We start from the raw sequence: 16,102 nt of genomic DNA, 5'->3' as shown, positions 1-16,102 counted from the left end.
TGACTAGTCCTAGAGTGACCAGTTTGGTCACACAGAATTTTCTTACCTACCACCAGGATAAATCGGGAAGCACTCGCAGCGGGCGTCGGGCGGCGAAAAAATCCAACATCTTTTGGTTGTACACCCTATTTAGAAGAAATTTTTTTATAAATTTACCATAATTAGAGATCAATCTGTTGATACTTAAGTGACAACTTGAATGCTCTGTCACTATTTAGTTTATCTACTTTTGAGTAAATTTTCTCGACCTTTTGGTTATGCTATGTATAGTGTATATTCTTATCGGTTTAAATTCAATTAAATATAGACTATTAAGAAGTTGTTATATTTTCCAAATAGTTAAGTAAGGGGGCGTTTTGTTTAGGGGAATAAGAGTGGGGAATGAGAATGAGAATCATTGATTGCCATTGTTAATGTTTGGATTATAAGAATAGGAATACAAATAAGGGAATGAATCCTTGAAATTGGGTAATAACTCATTCTCATGTACCTCCCCTTCAATGAGTCATTATCCTATTTTCATCAATCAAAATATTCCCTTATTCCAAAAATACCCTTGACCTAAAACTAAAATTTTCTCCTTTAATATCAAAATATATTTATTTATTTATTTTCATATTACTTCTCTCTCCTTGTTCTCTCTCATCATATTTTCTCTCTCAGCATTTTATCACACACTTTCTCTCTCCTTAATCTCTCCTATCACACTCTCTTTCTTTTTTTCTCATTACACTTTCTCTCTCATCATACTTTCTCTCTCCTCAAGCTCTTCCATCGCACTCTCTTCCTTCTTTTTTTTCATCATACTTTCTCTCTCTTCAATCTCTCCCATCACACTCTCTTTTTTTCTCATCACACTTTCTCTCTCATCACACTTTCTCTTTCCTCAATCTCTCTTGTCACACTCCCTCCTTTTTTTCCTCAACACACTTTCTCTCTCATTATATTTTTCCCTCATCATACTTTCTCTCCTCAATCTCTCCCATCACACTCACTGTTCTCTTTTTTTCTCATCATGTTTTCTCTCTCATCATACTTTCTCTCTCCTTAATCTCTCTCATCACACACTCTCTCTTCATTATTTCTCATTATATTTTCTCTCTCTTCATCCTCTCCCATCATACTTTCTATCACATCATATTTTCTCTCTCATCATGCTCTTTCCTATCACAGTCTCTTTTCTCATTTTCTCTCATCACACTTTCTCTCTCTTCATTCTTTATCATCACACTTTCTCTCTCATCATTCTCTTTCATCATATTTTTCTCTCACATCCATCTTTCTCTCACATCTAATTTTTTCTCTTATTTTCCTTTAAGGATAAAAAAGGAAATTTTGATTTATTCCGATAGAAAAAATGCAACTAACCAAACATTGTTTTTAAGAGTGATATTCATACTCATACCCATTCTCATTCCACAATACATTGATTCTCATTCCGATTCCTATTCCTAGGAAAGAACCAAACACCCCCTAAGTTTGATAATTAAATAATTTTAATAAAATTGATAATATCATTTTATAAAAGTGAAGTAATATTATAGATTACATTAAATTTATTTTAAAATATTACAGTAGTCATGGAGCAATTATAAAGTCTGTTGTTTTTTTAGTTTAATAATAATAATAATAATAATGTCAAGAAGAGGAGGAATAAGGAACACCCTTTCATATTTTCTCCAATATCTATTATAACCATATATACAGAGGAGTTATCCTTCGAGCTATCTTATGCATATCACTCATGGATGATTAAATGTATGGGGTGTTTAGATTACATCTGAGTATCCCAGAAATCCAATTGTCCATTAGCGACATACACAGAATGTAGTTCATGATATCAAAATTCATCACATATGTGTGCATGTGTTAACATGTGGATGTTCCTTCGAGACGATCTAATGATTAGCATATAAGATATTGTCATCATAAAATCTAAAGTTCGAATCTCGATAAAAATTAAAATAAATATTTTCTTTATATGTTAATCACTGGCAACATCTCCCTTATAACATTGTTATATATATGAGTTTTGATATACCACACTCCTTACGCGGCACATCCTGTGAACACTTTAAAAAAAAAATTATTTTGAATTTTTTTTTATGTTTAATATTATAATTTAGTCTTTAAATTTGAAAGACGAACTCTGATTTAGGGGTGTCAATTCGGGTGGGTCGGGTCGGGTTGGGTCGGGTTGAGTTTTTTTTTTTTTTTTTTTAACCCAACCCGAACCCGACCCGAACCCGAGTTCAACCCAAAACACCTCAACCCGAACCCGAACCCGACCAACCCGATCAACCCGAACCCGACCCATATAACCCGAAAATCCGATTCAAAACGACTTTTTTGGGCTATTTTCCCTATAATTCTTCACTTTTATCTCAATATTCCATCATTATCATACAAACATGATATTAATATACATAAAAACATCTAAATTTTTAAAATAAAATTTGATTTAACTCTAAAAAAACCCACAAAACCCTATATTTAAGCCAACCCGGGTCAACCCGAACCCAACCCGACCCAACCCGAAATTTTTTTACTCTCCAACCCTCCAACCCGAACCCGACCCGAACCCGAAAATGCCCAACCCGAACCCGATTTTTTTCGGGTCGACTCGGGTTGGGTCGTCGGGTCGGGTTCATTTTTGACACCCCTACTCTGATTGACATAATAGTCGGGAGTTTAAAATTAATAAAATAAAATAAAAACACTAATATTACGTCTGGTGCGCAGGCATCTCAGAACACTGGCGTCCAATGTAGCAAAATATTATACACAGAGAGAAATAATATTTAGGTCGCACATTTCATGCACATTTGAAAAAAAAAATAATTCGATTAATTTTGTTTTTACCTAATAGTCTAATCCCACCCTAAATTAAAATCTTATTTGGCATGACTGTTTTAAAAAATAAAAGAAAATTGAAAAATGCGGATGCCGCAGCAGAAAATTTAGATATATAAAAGTGGGCTGGTTAGGCATATGCGATCGTCGCAGAAATGAAACCTCGAATCCCTTCTTCCGCCAAAGGCTCTGCTTTCTGGAAGACCATCAACGCGCCGCCGCCGCCGCCGCCGGCTACAGGGACGACGAGTTCTGTAGGAAAAATAAGAGCCTACAGCTCAGAGAGAGCCTTAATGCTGGCGCCGGAGACCGTCAATCCCTGCCAAAAGCTGTGCAAGATCATGCTTTCCTGCCCCAACGCCGGTATCGAGCAAGCCCTCGATGCCAGCGGCATCCGCGCATCCCCCGAAGTCTCCGAACAGGTACTCCTGCGACTCCAGAACGCCGGCATGCTCGCCTACCGCTTCTTCGACTGGGCCCGCCGCCAGGACCGCGGCTTCGCCCACACCGTTCGCGCCTATCACTCCACCGTCTCCGCCCTTGCCAAGATCCGCCAGTACAAACTCATGTGGGAGCTGGTCGCCGCCATGCGCGCCGACGCCTCCCTCAACGTCGAGACCTTCTGCATTATCATGCGCAAGTACGCCCGTGCACACAAGGTCGACAAGGCCCTCTACACCTTCGACGTCATGGAGAAGTACGGCGTCGCGCCCAACCTAGCCGCCCTCACCGGACTCCTCTCCGCGCTCTGCAAGTCCAAGAACGTCCGTGAGGCCCAGAAGGTGTTCGACAGAATGTGTAACCGGTTCCAGCCCGACGCCAAGACCTACAGCATCCTGCTCGAAGGGTGGGGAAGGGCGCCCAATCTGTCCAAGATGCGGGAGGTTTTCCGAGAAATGGTCGATCAAGGATGCGAGCCGGACATTGTCACATATGGCATCATTGTCGATGCCCTGTGCAAGGCAGGGCACATAGAGGAGGCAGTTGACGTTGTTCGAGACATGGGCCGTAGAGGCTGCGTTCCCACGCCTTTCATTTACAGTGTTTTGGTGCACACGTATGGCGTAGAGAGAAGGATCGAAGACGCAGTCGATACATTCTTGGAGATGGAGAGAAATGGCATTAAGCCTGATGTGGTTGTGTACAATGCGCTGATCAGTGCATTTTGCAAGGCCAACAAATTTGGAAATGCTTTCAGGGTGGTTGGGGACATGGAGGACAAATCCATTGCTCCTGTCTCTAGAACATTCAATATCATACTAAATGGCTTGATTTCAAATGGTAGAAACGACGAAGCATATAAGGTCTTCCGCCGTATGATTAAATGCTGTGATCCAGACTCGGACACTTATACTATGATAATAAAGATGTTCTGTGACAACAATATGTTGGAGACTGCTCTGAAGGTGTGGAAATACATGGAGAAGAAGCAATTTCTCCCTACCATGCACACCTTTGCAGTGCTAATCAATGGCCTTTGTGAGAGGGGTGAAATCAGCCGTGCTTGTGTTATGTTAGAAGATATGATGGAAAAGGGAATCAGACCGCCGGGTACAACATTTGGAAAATTGAGGCACTTGTTGCTGAAGGAAGGCAGGAAAGATGTCCTTGAATTTCTTGTGGCAAAGATGAATGTTCTTATCGAAGAACCTCTATATGATTGAGAGCTTGTAGGCCTTAATGATGTCACTCATTCATGTGGATATTTCCACAAAGGTATGAAACATTAAGTTGTTCTAAACCTAAATATGATTTTTTACAGTTATTAAGTGAGCAAATTCTGAAAACCATAACACTTGAGTTTTAGTTCTACAATAAACTGATCAGTAGAGCTAAGTCTAAGCTTATATCACACACTTTTCATCAACCAAACACTTAACAAATAATGCTTGATTTATTAATTAACATTACCATGTTTGACTGTTTGTGAGCATTGTGAACAACTATTTTTCTCACAATTTAGAATTTGTTATGCCATGCTCTTAGTAGATTACTCGTATCACCTTCACACAATTTCTTTCTAATTCCTACTATTAGCATTGGTGTCTTGCTGAAATGGTTACTTGAGGGAAGCAATGAAATTGGAGACTAGGGTGGTTCTTTATGTTCTGTGGCTTTTTAAGGTAGGCAACTCAAGAAAAAGTTGGTTTGTGCCAAAATCGGGAGGCTTGGGATTCTTGTTTCTAATTCTTAGCTAATACATTATCTTTGGAACAAGTTGATGGGGAAACTCAAAGTTTGCATTTTTTTTTCTCCTTGTTGTATTTTACTCTTCTAGCAATCCAATAGTTCTCAGTCTGTTGCTAGTCTTATGGCTCTCAAACCGATAGGCAATATATCGTAAAATTGTGACCCCATGCTAAATTTAGATAACTATTACATATATCTTCCATTTCTTCATAACATATCTCTTCTTGATTTTTGGAGTTGCACTTAACCTAACTTTTGTTTTCACAATTCTGTTGTTGTAGACATATATCTACTTTCTTTCGCAGCCAACCTTAAAGGAGATATCTAGTGCTCTCCTTCAAATGCAAGAAATAGGAGCCAGTCTGATGCTCACTTTTTACGCAACACAATATTCTTAAAGTTGTAGTCCAAGAAAATAGAAGTCGATGCTTCAATGGTTGGACGACATGGTTCTACGAGAAAAGATGTTTGATGACTGCTTTCTTTCCCTATACATTTGTCTCTACTTTTAGATTTCTACCTTGCCTCAATGGGAATTACACCAACATGGCTTTTTTGCAGTAACTGTGGCTGTTGTGTCAGTTGCAAATTTGCCTAGGTTGCTTCCTCATCTATTGGCACTAGATTTGTACCATCTCTTCCCACGGATGCTGAAGCGCCCACAGGTATCGATATCACTGATAGCAATGTCGGAAGTGCTGGAGCTCCTCTTGGAACAACCTCAACTGAACCAGAGACAAATTCAACTGGCCACACGAGCAAAGCAAGTTCCCACTTTGGTGGAGCAATCCCCATGAATTTCAAGCATTGTAGGAGAGAACAAGTTCCAAATGTAAGAATTTGTAGGATCATGTTCCTTCCAAAATATCATTTTTTCCCAAAATATCATATTGTTGGAGAGAACAAGTTCTAAATGTAGGAAAATTATTGCATTTTTTTTAAAAAAAAATCTCATGGAAAATGTTAAAAGTGCCTTTTGTGATCCATTTTCTCTTATATTTTTTTTCTTTTATATATTCAGAACATCCTTCATTGTTCATGATTCAATCAATCATACTTTGTAAGTTTTAAGGACGTGATTGTTTAGATGAATATAAAACATTCCAAGTTAACAATAACAAGATTATATCATCTAATCACAACCAAAACAAATAGAGAGGAAAAAAAGTGATTTGCATTTTTTTTTTTTGCTAAATTAATATTAAACAAAAGATACATGAGGCTCTCCTTAAAATTCGAAAACGATGAGTGATGCCCACTTCTTTTCGCTCATAGTGATGCCGTAAAAGAATATGATCCACTACGATAACAATTGATCTTAAGATCAATATTCTTTTAACTATTCTTCGTTGTTTCCTTATATATATGCACTCTTAACTTTTATCCATCTTCAATAAGTCTCTATTCCACCTATAACAGCATCTCAAATTTGGTTAAATAACTCGGCCATGGCACGTCCTCGGGCACTCTTTGTTCTTGGCCTCGCCTTGGTTGTAGTTGTCGTCGTTGCCTCAGCAGATTCAACCAATTCTTCATCGAACGACACTAACTCTGTGCCCAATGTCCTAACTCCGATTGCGAAATCACCTCTCCCGGCCGATGCAAATGCTCCCGAGAGCGATGATGTCACTGATAGTGATGCCGGAGGTGTTGGGGCTCCACTTGGGACGACTGCAACTCAACCAGAGAGTGAATCCACAAAGAACGGAGCTGATGCCTCGTCAAACAAAGCAACGACTACCATGGCAATAGCGGCATCCCTTTCTATTGCCGGCTATTTTGTGTTCTAGACTAATTTTTTCATTCTATGGCTCATGTCATCCGTCAAGATGTTGAATTGCAAGTCAATCCTCAAAATTTTTCTCGTATAAGTTTATAATTATGATAATATTAATGCTCATTCATGTAAAAAAATGGAAGATTAACTAGAGTCAAAGAGGAACAAACTGTGCCTATTTTTTTGTTGTTGTTGTGTCCCTCTTCTCACCATGTTTCTTTAACATAGGCCCTTAGTTATTAATATACTTCCTTTTATATGATTAATTATCTTCTCCATATAAAGTACGCTGTATTAGTATAAAATATCTCTTATAATTTATCTACTTGTATATATCTAACGGGAGGGACAATAATATTGGACTATCTAGGATAAGTGTTATCATCTTTTGCTATAATAAATATAAATTGTAACCTTACAGATGTAGTGAATGATCTAGTATAACAAAGGGAGGTTAGTAGTAGAAGTTGCATCATCGCACCTAGCTCAAATTTCACGATCACCTAATTGCATGTTCACCGTCGAGCGGACGTGATTTTATGGCTGTAAATGCTCACCATCTTAATGGCCACAAATGAGAATGTTCCTTTTGAATGCCCATTGTTATCCCTAAACTCCTCCACTTGATTGTTAGAGATGCTTTTGGGTTTTGGCTATTATAAATTTCTTCTTTAACTAATTTCTTAACTTATTTACTAAGAATGAATAACATGATTTGAATCATAATTATAGATAATTGTTTCAATATATTAGCCAATAATTATCAATTAATTCAAACATTTACAATAGTACTAAAAAAAATTGGCAATTTGGAAAGTGCATTAAAGTCGAGTTCCATAGTTTTTTTTTTTGGTATGACACAAGTTCTACATATCATATTTGAATATATGCCAGGCTAAAATTATATATTTTTTAATAATTTTAAAAGTAATATTCTAGCTACATGTTAATTAGAAAAGTATTTACGTTAATTTAATTTACTTACAAAATATGGCTTGAGCCATTTATGTCAAAAATATTTTGTGAAAAAGGTATATGATATAAATTAATAATTTTAAAATTTATTTAAATATAGTTTAGAGCCAATTTAGGTTACGACTTAAGGACACCGCTTTGAACACGTGGCGACCCAGGGAAACGTGAGTTACTATTTTTGAATTAAACTCGCGACGCGGTTACAACACTCTTCCTTCCCTCGCATATTCCTCTCCAATAGACAGCTAACACGTGTCACATTATTTTGGATTAAACTCGCTCCACGGGACACTGTTGCAGAATTCTTCTTTCCGTTGCATCGTCACCAATAGACGTATTACACGTGTCACATAATTTTGTATGAAACTCACTCCGGGGAACAACCTACCGCTCTTCGTTGTTTCCTTCTCCCGCTCTTTTCTCGTTAACCGGGAGTTGTCACTTCCTTTTTTAGCGATCCAACCCCTAAATAAATTATTATTTCCATATTCGGTCTTCGTTCAGGAAACCTTCCATGTATAGAATGCAACCCCTTCGATTCCCTTTTTATTGCATTAACACCCTCGCCGGAAAAAAACAGACGACGTAGGGAAAAAAAGCGCTCTGTTTTTTCGTGCCATCCATGGCGGCTCGAGCTGCCCTCCTTATTCTTCTCGCTGTACTCCTTTTCTCTGGCGTCGTCAGAGGCAACGCCGCGGGATCGTGCTCCTCGATGTCCTTCCCGTCGAACCGGGTCTACGCCGCCTGCAGCGACCTCCCTCGCCTCTCCTCCTCGCTGCACTGGACATACGAGGGAGGGAAAGGATTCGGAAGCCTCTCCTTCGCCTTCGTGGCTCCGCCTCCGAGTCAGTCGGGGTGGGTGTCGTGGGCGATTAACCCGTCAGGCGGCGGAATGATCGGGTGCCAGGCTCTTATCGCCTTCCGCCAGCCCGACGGCGCGATGGGGGTGAAGACCTACAACGTCACCGGGTACGGACCTGTCTCCGAGGGTCCGATCGCGTACGAGACGTCGGATCTGGCGGCGGAGTTCACCGGTGGCGCCATGCGGATGTTCGGGAAGATGAAGCTGCCAGAGGGGACGACGGTGGTGAAGCAGGTGTGGCAGGTGGGGGCGGAGGTCGTGGATGGCGTGCCCCAGAAGCACGATTTCAAGCCGGAGAATTTGGAGTCGATGGGGACGGTGGATCTCCTCAGCGGAGGAATTTCCGGCGCCGGGTCTTCAGCATCTAGAAACAAAAATGTGAGTGAGATTTTAGGGATCTCCATCTCCTTTATTTACTCAAAAACTCCTCTCTGCTATTAAAAATAACTTCCTTTTAGACCGAACACCTTTACCCAATGATTTCTTCATTCTTTTACAATCTGCACGAGAATTTCTGTCAAGGATCTGCTGATCAATGATAGAAAACAGGTCTTTCACAATCTTTTTAGTTATTTATAAACCTTTGATCACCGATTTGATTGTGATTTCCATACTTTGCAGACCCATGGAATTCTTTGTGCTGTCAGTTGGGGTGTTTTGCTTCCACTGGGTCAAATATTTGCCAGATATCTGAAGACATTCAAGTCCGCAGACCCTGCATGGTTTTACCTCCATATTTCCTGCCAGACGCTTGGCTATGTCATTGGTGTTGCTGGCTGGGCAACTGGTCTTGTCCTTGGAAACAAATCCAAGGGCATTGTGCACACCAATCACAGGAACATTGGCATCACCCTCTTCACTTTTTGCACTTTACAAGTAAGTCACAACTCCCATTCTTTTTCCTTCTCAAATCAATTGAATTTTGGCACATATTTTTAACTTTGGTGAATGAAATATCTATAAGTTATCTTTTAGTTGTTTTTTTTTTTATTTTTTAAAAAGATTTGTTATCTTTTAGTTGTTGAGTTTGAAGAAATAGGAAAAAGATTGATCACATTTCACCATAGTCTTTTTTCTATGTAGCCTCTATTTGTTTGGAGTTTACCCCTTGAACGAAGAAATAAATATATTCTTGTTTTCCTTTGTGTAAAGTAAATATTTAGAGAACTTTGACTTGTTGTTTGAAGGAATAGAAAAAGCATGTCATTGCACTTTGTGTTTTCATTCAAAGGACCTATTTCTTTGAATGAAAAAGCCTCTTTAATAAGATAACTCATCTCTCCTCTCCACCTTTCCATCTTTCTACATTATTCTTCCTTTCAGTCTCAGTTTATCCTCTTTAAGAAAATGAGTGCATAAACCAACCATCTATTTTCGTTCAAGCTTAAACAGCCTTTGGTTGCAAAACTAACTTTGCAACAAAAGTGAATGCATCAAGAGATTCCATGCTCACAAAGTTTCAAGATACACATTTGTTAACTGATTTTTTTTTTTTTTTTTTTTGCACGATTTGAAAAAAAAAAACACATATAAATGCCCCTTAAAAGTCGCAAGATCCATCATTGAGTTAATCCCTATTGTTTGCAAACAACAAGGATTAGCTCAGCCGATCGGAACGAATTCTGCAAGAAGATCTCCTTCCTTGGTGAATGTCAAGATCAATTTAGCTATGCATTTTAGATTCTTTCCCTGTAACCACCTTACAACTCTAACTTGTGTGTTTTTCAGGTTTTTGCACTATTTCTGAGACCAAACAAGGATCACAAATATAGATTATACTGGAACATCTACCATCACTCCATTGGATATAGTGTAATCATCCTGAGCATCGTCAATATTTTCAAAGGCATGGACATATTAGCAGTTGAGCAAAAATGGAGGACAGGGTACATTGTGGCAATCTGTATTTTGGGGGGCGTGGCCTTGATCTTGGAGATCATCACCTGGACCATAGTTCTCAAAAGGAAGTCTGGGAAACCTAAGGAGAGACCCACTTTTCATGTTTGACTTCAGCTGCTATTTTCAATGTTGACTTTAGAGGTTTAGTTTGACTATGTCCATTCCTGTTTCATGGAGAGGCCTTGTTCCTATCCTATATATAGATTCTTTTGTTGACTGGGTTTAGGTAAATAAGCGATCATTTTAATTGTTATCATTTCTGATAATAATTCATTTAATTTCTTTCAGTTGTTTCTATAGAAGATTTTAGTGGTGATTTGAAGGTTAGAAATCCAAGCAATCATTTTGGCGCCCAATTGAAATTTAAGTTTAGGGTTTAGTACCTCACTGCCGGCTACTTCATTGTCAATGGAGTTCTAGTTTTTCATTTCTCTTACTCATTACATTCTTTCCTTTGTAGTTTCTGTCACTTCCCCTCTTCGGCCTCAATTTGAATGAGGATATCTTTTTTTTCCCCTTTCTTCGAAGCAAACAAAGTTGACAATCCTTTCACTTCTTACTATCTAATGTTTTCCAAAACTAACTACTCAAGAATCAGAGGCCAACACAATCCAATCAAAAAAACTATGACCTAGGGGGTTAATTCAGCTTGTTCTCCCACATTGGTTCCTAATTCCACCACTTCTAACTTTCCACCTAAGCAAATAAAGAAATATCAAGAATACTTCTACTTTACTTCCTCTCTTTTCTAGTGTTCTCTTTAGATCAAACAAAATGAGTTACAAACAAGAATAGAAAGCCAGAACAATCTAATCTATTAGCAAATTCAAATTAAACTTTTTTCAATAAGAAAATCATGAACTTAAGAACTAATTTGTTTTATCCTCCCACATCAATGTTAATAAGGCACCCTTTATATATGTGCCCCACTAAAATTGGGATAAAAAAACATACATACATATTCGAAAACAACAAAACAACAGAAATCTAACACTGACAAGGAAAACTGCTAACTTGCTTGAATCGTGAGTTACAACTGAAAGCTTACCTAGTTAAGTTACAAGTCTAAGCACGTTGCTTGTAAACAAGTTTTTGATTTCATAAATGGTAAGGATCCATCGACAAAGAGCTGCCGCAGAGGGATATTTGCAATGTGTCAAGGTGGAATTCAATTGAATCGTCCTGAATAAATTATCAATGTGTTCAGCTAGAGCAACCAGGAGGATGATTTGGAGGCTTGATAAGATTACAAGATCTAATTCCAATTGGGATCGCCAAATTGTTACTAGCAACCTTAGGTTTTGGATTTGAGAGCCAATAGTATCTTTTTCCTAGGACCCTGCAAGTGCAAGTACAAGAATGAGGTGAAGCACAAAGAAAGTTGTGATAACACAATTTGCACGCAACTTTCTCAAAATCTTAAATCCAAGCATTTAAAAAAAAAAGAGTTGGAGCCAGTTAGTTATTATTGTTCAACATGTGTTTTGGTTATGGGAAAATCTGTAATTAATTATTCATGTCGCAGAAACTAAGAATGCTTCTATGTGGAAAAAACATGGGAACTGAATTTTGAGATTTGGTATGTTGAGTTCACATACAAAAAATGTCAGAGAAAGATGGGGGAAATCTGTCATTGTCATTGAGTACATGAGTCTTTATTCCTCCATTAAACTCTAAGCAAGATTATACAACTATTAATGTTCAAAATAATCAAGTCATTTTTTCCATTACAGACTTTTTTTTCTTTCCCTTGTACTTTTCCACTTTCCAATTTAAGGTTTTCAATTCTCTAACTAAAGAATATGCTGGTCATTTGAGAACATATTGATCTTGTCTCAATTAAGGTTTGAATATCCATCTAAACTGATCCCTGGTTTACTTCATCCCAAAAGCTTCATTGTGTAATAAGTAGACCCTAGCCCTCACTCTCACTCTCACAAAAGCTTGGTCCTTGCTGTTGCTCATAAAAGCTTTCTCGTTATAATTGATGAAGCCTAGCCCTCATATGCTCAGGGAAGCCATGTCGCTATTGCTCACAAAAATTTAGCCATCATGGTCGCAAAGGCTCATGGAAGCCTGACCTACTTTTCCACTTTTCATATTGAGGGTCTCAAACTTTATTTTGAGTGCTAGTTGGTGAATGAACAATAAGTTTTAGCCATGTCGATTGGAATATCACCTAATTGCTATGGAGTATTTTTTTTAAAGGAACAAGTAAATCATGAAAACAATAGAAACGAGAGAATTACCATAGGAAGGCCTATTGTCTTTAAATCCTTGTCGGTCATGTGTTTAAGAGCTGTCATATCAATCTGCCATACAATGTTTTAAGAAAAAAAGATAAGTTAGCAAAACATTATTCCTGAAGAAAAAAATTAATCAGGAGGCCCACCTCTTCAACTTTGAATGCTATTGCATATTTCTCTAAACCTAATGACTGCAGGAAACTGTCAACTGAAACTTCAGGCTGCAGAGAGAAAACTCAAGATGTATAAATAATCATTGGATGAGTAGTCAAAAGAAAAGTTTTAGTGAAGAATAGAACAGCACAACTACTAACAAAGAATCATTACGAGCAGCACCACTACTGACCCACTACCTTTTTGAGTGAGATTTTGTTCGACAAAACTAGAACAGGAGCCTTTTCTGTTACAGCAAGAGTTTCATTTGATGCAGGTCCAGCTACTGCCTTATTTTTTAACGAATTGCTACTTGCAGAATGTTGCCGCAAAGGTCCAGCTAACTTTTCAGATTTGATTAGCTGCTGATGAAGAGTCACAGGTAATTTCTCACTTGTGATGGACTGTTGGCGCATAGTTCCACTTCCAGGCAATTTCCCAGGAAGGTATGACCCCGAAACTGTCTGCTGCTGCAAACCTTTTCTTTGAAGCTTATGCCGAAGGTCTTCAGCATCAATTTTGGCTGTATTCAAGTCATACAAAGTTAATGCAAGTGTCATAATAAACCAATAAAAGAATTTTTATCTATCACAAAATCAGGTCTTTGACTATATGATACGTGGAACTGCAGATCTATTATCCTTAAAGGTATCATTTCTCAGTATTCCTTCGCTCTGGCATTGCCTGCATAAGAATCACAAATATCAGCACAAGAATAGAATGGAAAAGCTAAGTTTGAGTTTCCAATTTTGCCAAAAGATAAGTAGGCTTCTAATAAGAATCATGCATATTGATAAGTGATAACCATAGATGATTCAATTATTTGTAGTTCAATATTATCTAATATTTCAATTTTAAGACAAGCTCCCAATGAAGTCATGCCCTTCGGAACAAGCTGAGACAAGCAGTCATGCTAGAATGAAAGCTAACTATGAAGGATTGAAAGATTCATGTGTCTAATCATTATGGCGGATTGTTGCAAGTTCTTGTTTTACATACTTAAAAGGAATTTCATTAATGGTTATCCAAGAATCAAGATGACAAGTCGTCGCCATCCAATTATGTCAACTCCTCTCACTCTTGCAACACAAGATGTATGGTACAAACAGAAACATATACTGCTATCTAAGTATAAAAGTAAAAGGAAGAGAAGAAAGGGAAACAAGCACAGGTCTATGATCCTTATAAGTTTCATATCTAAGTATCCTTCAATCTGCCCTTTCTGCATGATAACCTCAAAGATCAATGGAGGTTTTAAAGGAGAAGCTGAAATTTGGATCAGCAGAAAATTGGGTAGCCTTCTAGACCTAGAGTGTTTTGTATAATCATAAACAAAGATAATCCTTCATCCTATCATTAGTTTGCTTGCAGTTCAGTGAGCATATCATGCGGTTTGAAGGATTTGGGGATCTAAGTATTATCTCACCAATGAGTATTGGGAAAGTTTCATATCCTAAAGACTACAGGAATAGAATTATATTGGATTGGCACTTTCATAAAATTATAAGCTGCAAAAAGTTATGCTAATTCCCTATAGTTTCAACCAATTTCATTTTTTTTTTCAAAATGAAATACGCTAAAATTCAAAGAGAGAACTTCAGAGGGTGGCCAAAGTATAAAAGAAAAAAGGAAAAAGTAAAACAAGAGGAAATAAAAAGCAAACCTAATGTTATACAAGGGTACAACCAAAAACAGAGACCCATTTAATAACGGTCAAAGTTCTGCTATTTTATGGAAGTATGAACCAAGAAAACAAGCAGGCATAGATGAGGCAGAACTTTTAACATTCGCAAGTTCAGTTGTCCCACAAAAACACAAGAGGAAAACCTGTTCTTATTCTTGATGTACCACAGCTTTTCAAAGGATGTTTAGTTTTCTCCTTTTTTTATCATACAAGAAAATTTGTTATCTGATTGGCTCGCATGATCTGTTTTTGATAACTTCACTAAAAATGTGTAATTCCCAGAGTCCATATGAATGATTCTAAAGCTCCATCTACGAGATTGATGTATAGTAATTAGCCAAGTATATGTTATCAGAAGAACTGACCCATAAATTCTTTCTACTATGGGATGCGATGAAATGAACTGATTATCCATGATTTAAAACCAGGAGCTGAAGGGTAAATTTTATGATTCTTTCCTGCATAGTTTGTTTCACATCTTCAATTGAAGCATCTTTATTGGACTCAAGAGTATAGAGGTAGTGGATAGAGTATTTGGGATGCACAACCCCAAAAAAGTAAATCTAAACATTTTCAAAATTGTAATGCTTCAACACAAATCATGATGTTTTTATTCTGCCAGACATAACACTGCAAGAATTTCTAATGATGAGTTCCTAAACTGCAGGAACTTACACTCTTTTCATATATGGGTCTCGATTTTGCTGGTCCATCCAACTCTTCTCTCTACCAATTCGTGTTGATCCAATAAGTCGCTATTGGCTAGGTTCATGACCTTTCCGAACTGGGATTTGTACCAATAGAAGGCCAAAATTTTGCTCAACAAATTATAAAAATTAAGGACAGCAACTTGCGATTCTCTCAATCACCACGCAAAAGTACTCCTCTATCAAATAGAAAGAGCGAAATTTTAAAATCACAATCAAAGATCCTACATGACTAACGAGTTTAACATAGAAAGGACATACTATCAAAGGCAACGCTGGTGACAACAAAAGAGAACGAGGACTCGACCAAAAGTATTTACCTTTTGGCGTTCGGAAACGTGATCCGGCGGGGCTCCTCTGCCGAGACACCATTGAGGCGATCTTTGATGGACCTCTTCCTTCCTGCGGCCACCAGATCGGCGTACATTTGGAGCTCCGATGAGATCCCGACGAGCTAGGGTTTTAAATGAGGGGGGAGGATTCGAGTCAGAGGGAAGGAGAAGGGATCGAGCCGGAATCAGAGCAAGAGGCTTGGGGCGTCTGATATCCAGACGGCCCAGCTTGGCCCAACATGTCATAGGCCGCCACGTTCGACATGGTCCATGAAACAAGACACGTCGCTCTGTCGGCGTGGTCAATTTTATAATTAATTTTATTATTATTTTACATTTCTCTATGAATTATTGGGTTTCACGTGCGAATTCATCATGCTTGAGCTCATGTTTAGCCTGATTAATGCTTAATTGTATTTCTTTA

The 16,102-nt window shown here is 38.1% G+C and overlaps 3 protein-coding genes across 4 annotated transcripts; 2 read left to right on the top strand and 1 right to left on the bottom strand.

The window, feature by feature from the left end:
- Positions 1–2,969: 2,969 nt before the first annotated feature.
- On the top strand, positions 2,970–5,994 carry LOC121997469 (pentatricopeptide repeat-containing protein At1g77360, mitochondrial-like). 2 transcript variants are annotated; one of them, XM_042551886.1, is made up of 3 exons: positions 2,970–4,569; positions 5,325–5,509; positions 5,605–5,994. In XM_042551886.1, the coding sequence occupies exon 1, from the start codon at positions 3,009–3,011 to the stop codon at positions 4,515–4,517; it is 1,509 nt and encodes a 502-aa protein (XP_042407820.1). In that variant the 5' UTR covers positions 2,970–3,008; the 3' UTR covers positions 4,518–4,569; positions 5,325–5,509; positions 5,605–5,994. The 2 variants fall into 2 exon arrangements, with proteins under 2 accessions (XP_042407820.1, XP_042407819.1); XM_042551885.1 differs by having other exon boundaries at positions 5,325–5,994.
- Positions 5,995–8,352: 2,358 nt separating this feature from the next.
- On the top strand, positions 8,353–10,768 carry LOC121994312 (cytochrome b561 and DOMON domain-containing protein At4g12980-like). Its single transcript, XM_042548390.1, has 3 exons — positions 8,353–9,035; positions 9,279–9,533; positions 10,386–10,768. Exons 1-3 carry the CDS (start codon positions 8,418–8,420, stop codon positions 10,662–10,664), a joined length of 1,152 nt encoding a protein of 383 aa, XP_042404324.1. The 5' UTR covers positions 8,353–8,417; the 3' UTR covers positions 10,665–10,768.
- A 650-nt stretch (positions 10,769–11,418) lies between these two features.
- Positions 11,419–15,872, bottom strand: LOC121997468 (ankyrin repeat and SAM domain-containing protein 6-like). The gene is made up of 6 exons (XM_042551884.1): positions 15,667–15,872; positions 13,575–13,639; positions 13,156–13,478; positions 12,949–13,023; positions 12,806–12,868; positions 11,419–11,895 (listed from the first exon to the last, which is right to left on the bottom strand). The coding sequence occupies exons 1-6, from the start codon at positions 15,771–15,773 to the stop codon at positions 11,851–11,853; spliced, it is 678 nt and encodes a 225-aa protein (XP_042407818.1). The 5' UTR covers positions 15,774–15,872; the 3' UTR covers positions 11,419–11,850.
- Positions 15,873–16,102: the final 230 nt, after the last annotated feature.

The sequence above is a fragment of the Zingiber officinale genome, chromosome 6A (genome assembly GCF_018446385.1).
Source record: "Zingiber officinale cultivar Zhangliang chromosome 6A, Zo_v1.1, whole genome shotgun sequence".
NCBI lineage: Eukaryota > Viridiplantae > Streptophyta > Magnoliopsida > Zingiberales > Zingiberaceae > Zingiber > Zingiber officinale.
Note: the sequence above shows the minus strand (reverse complement) of the source record. Positions and strands in the feature narration are given on the sequence as shown.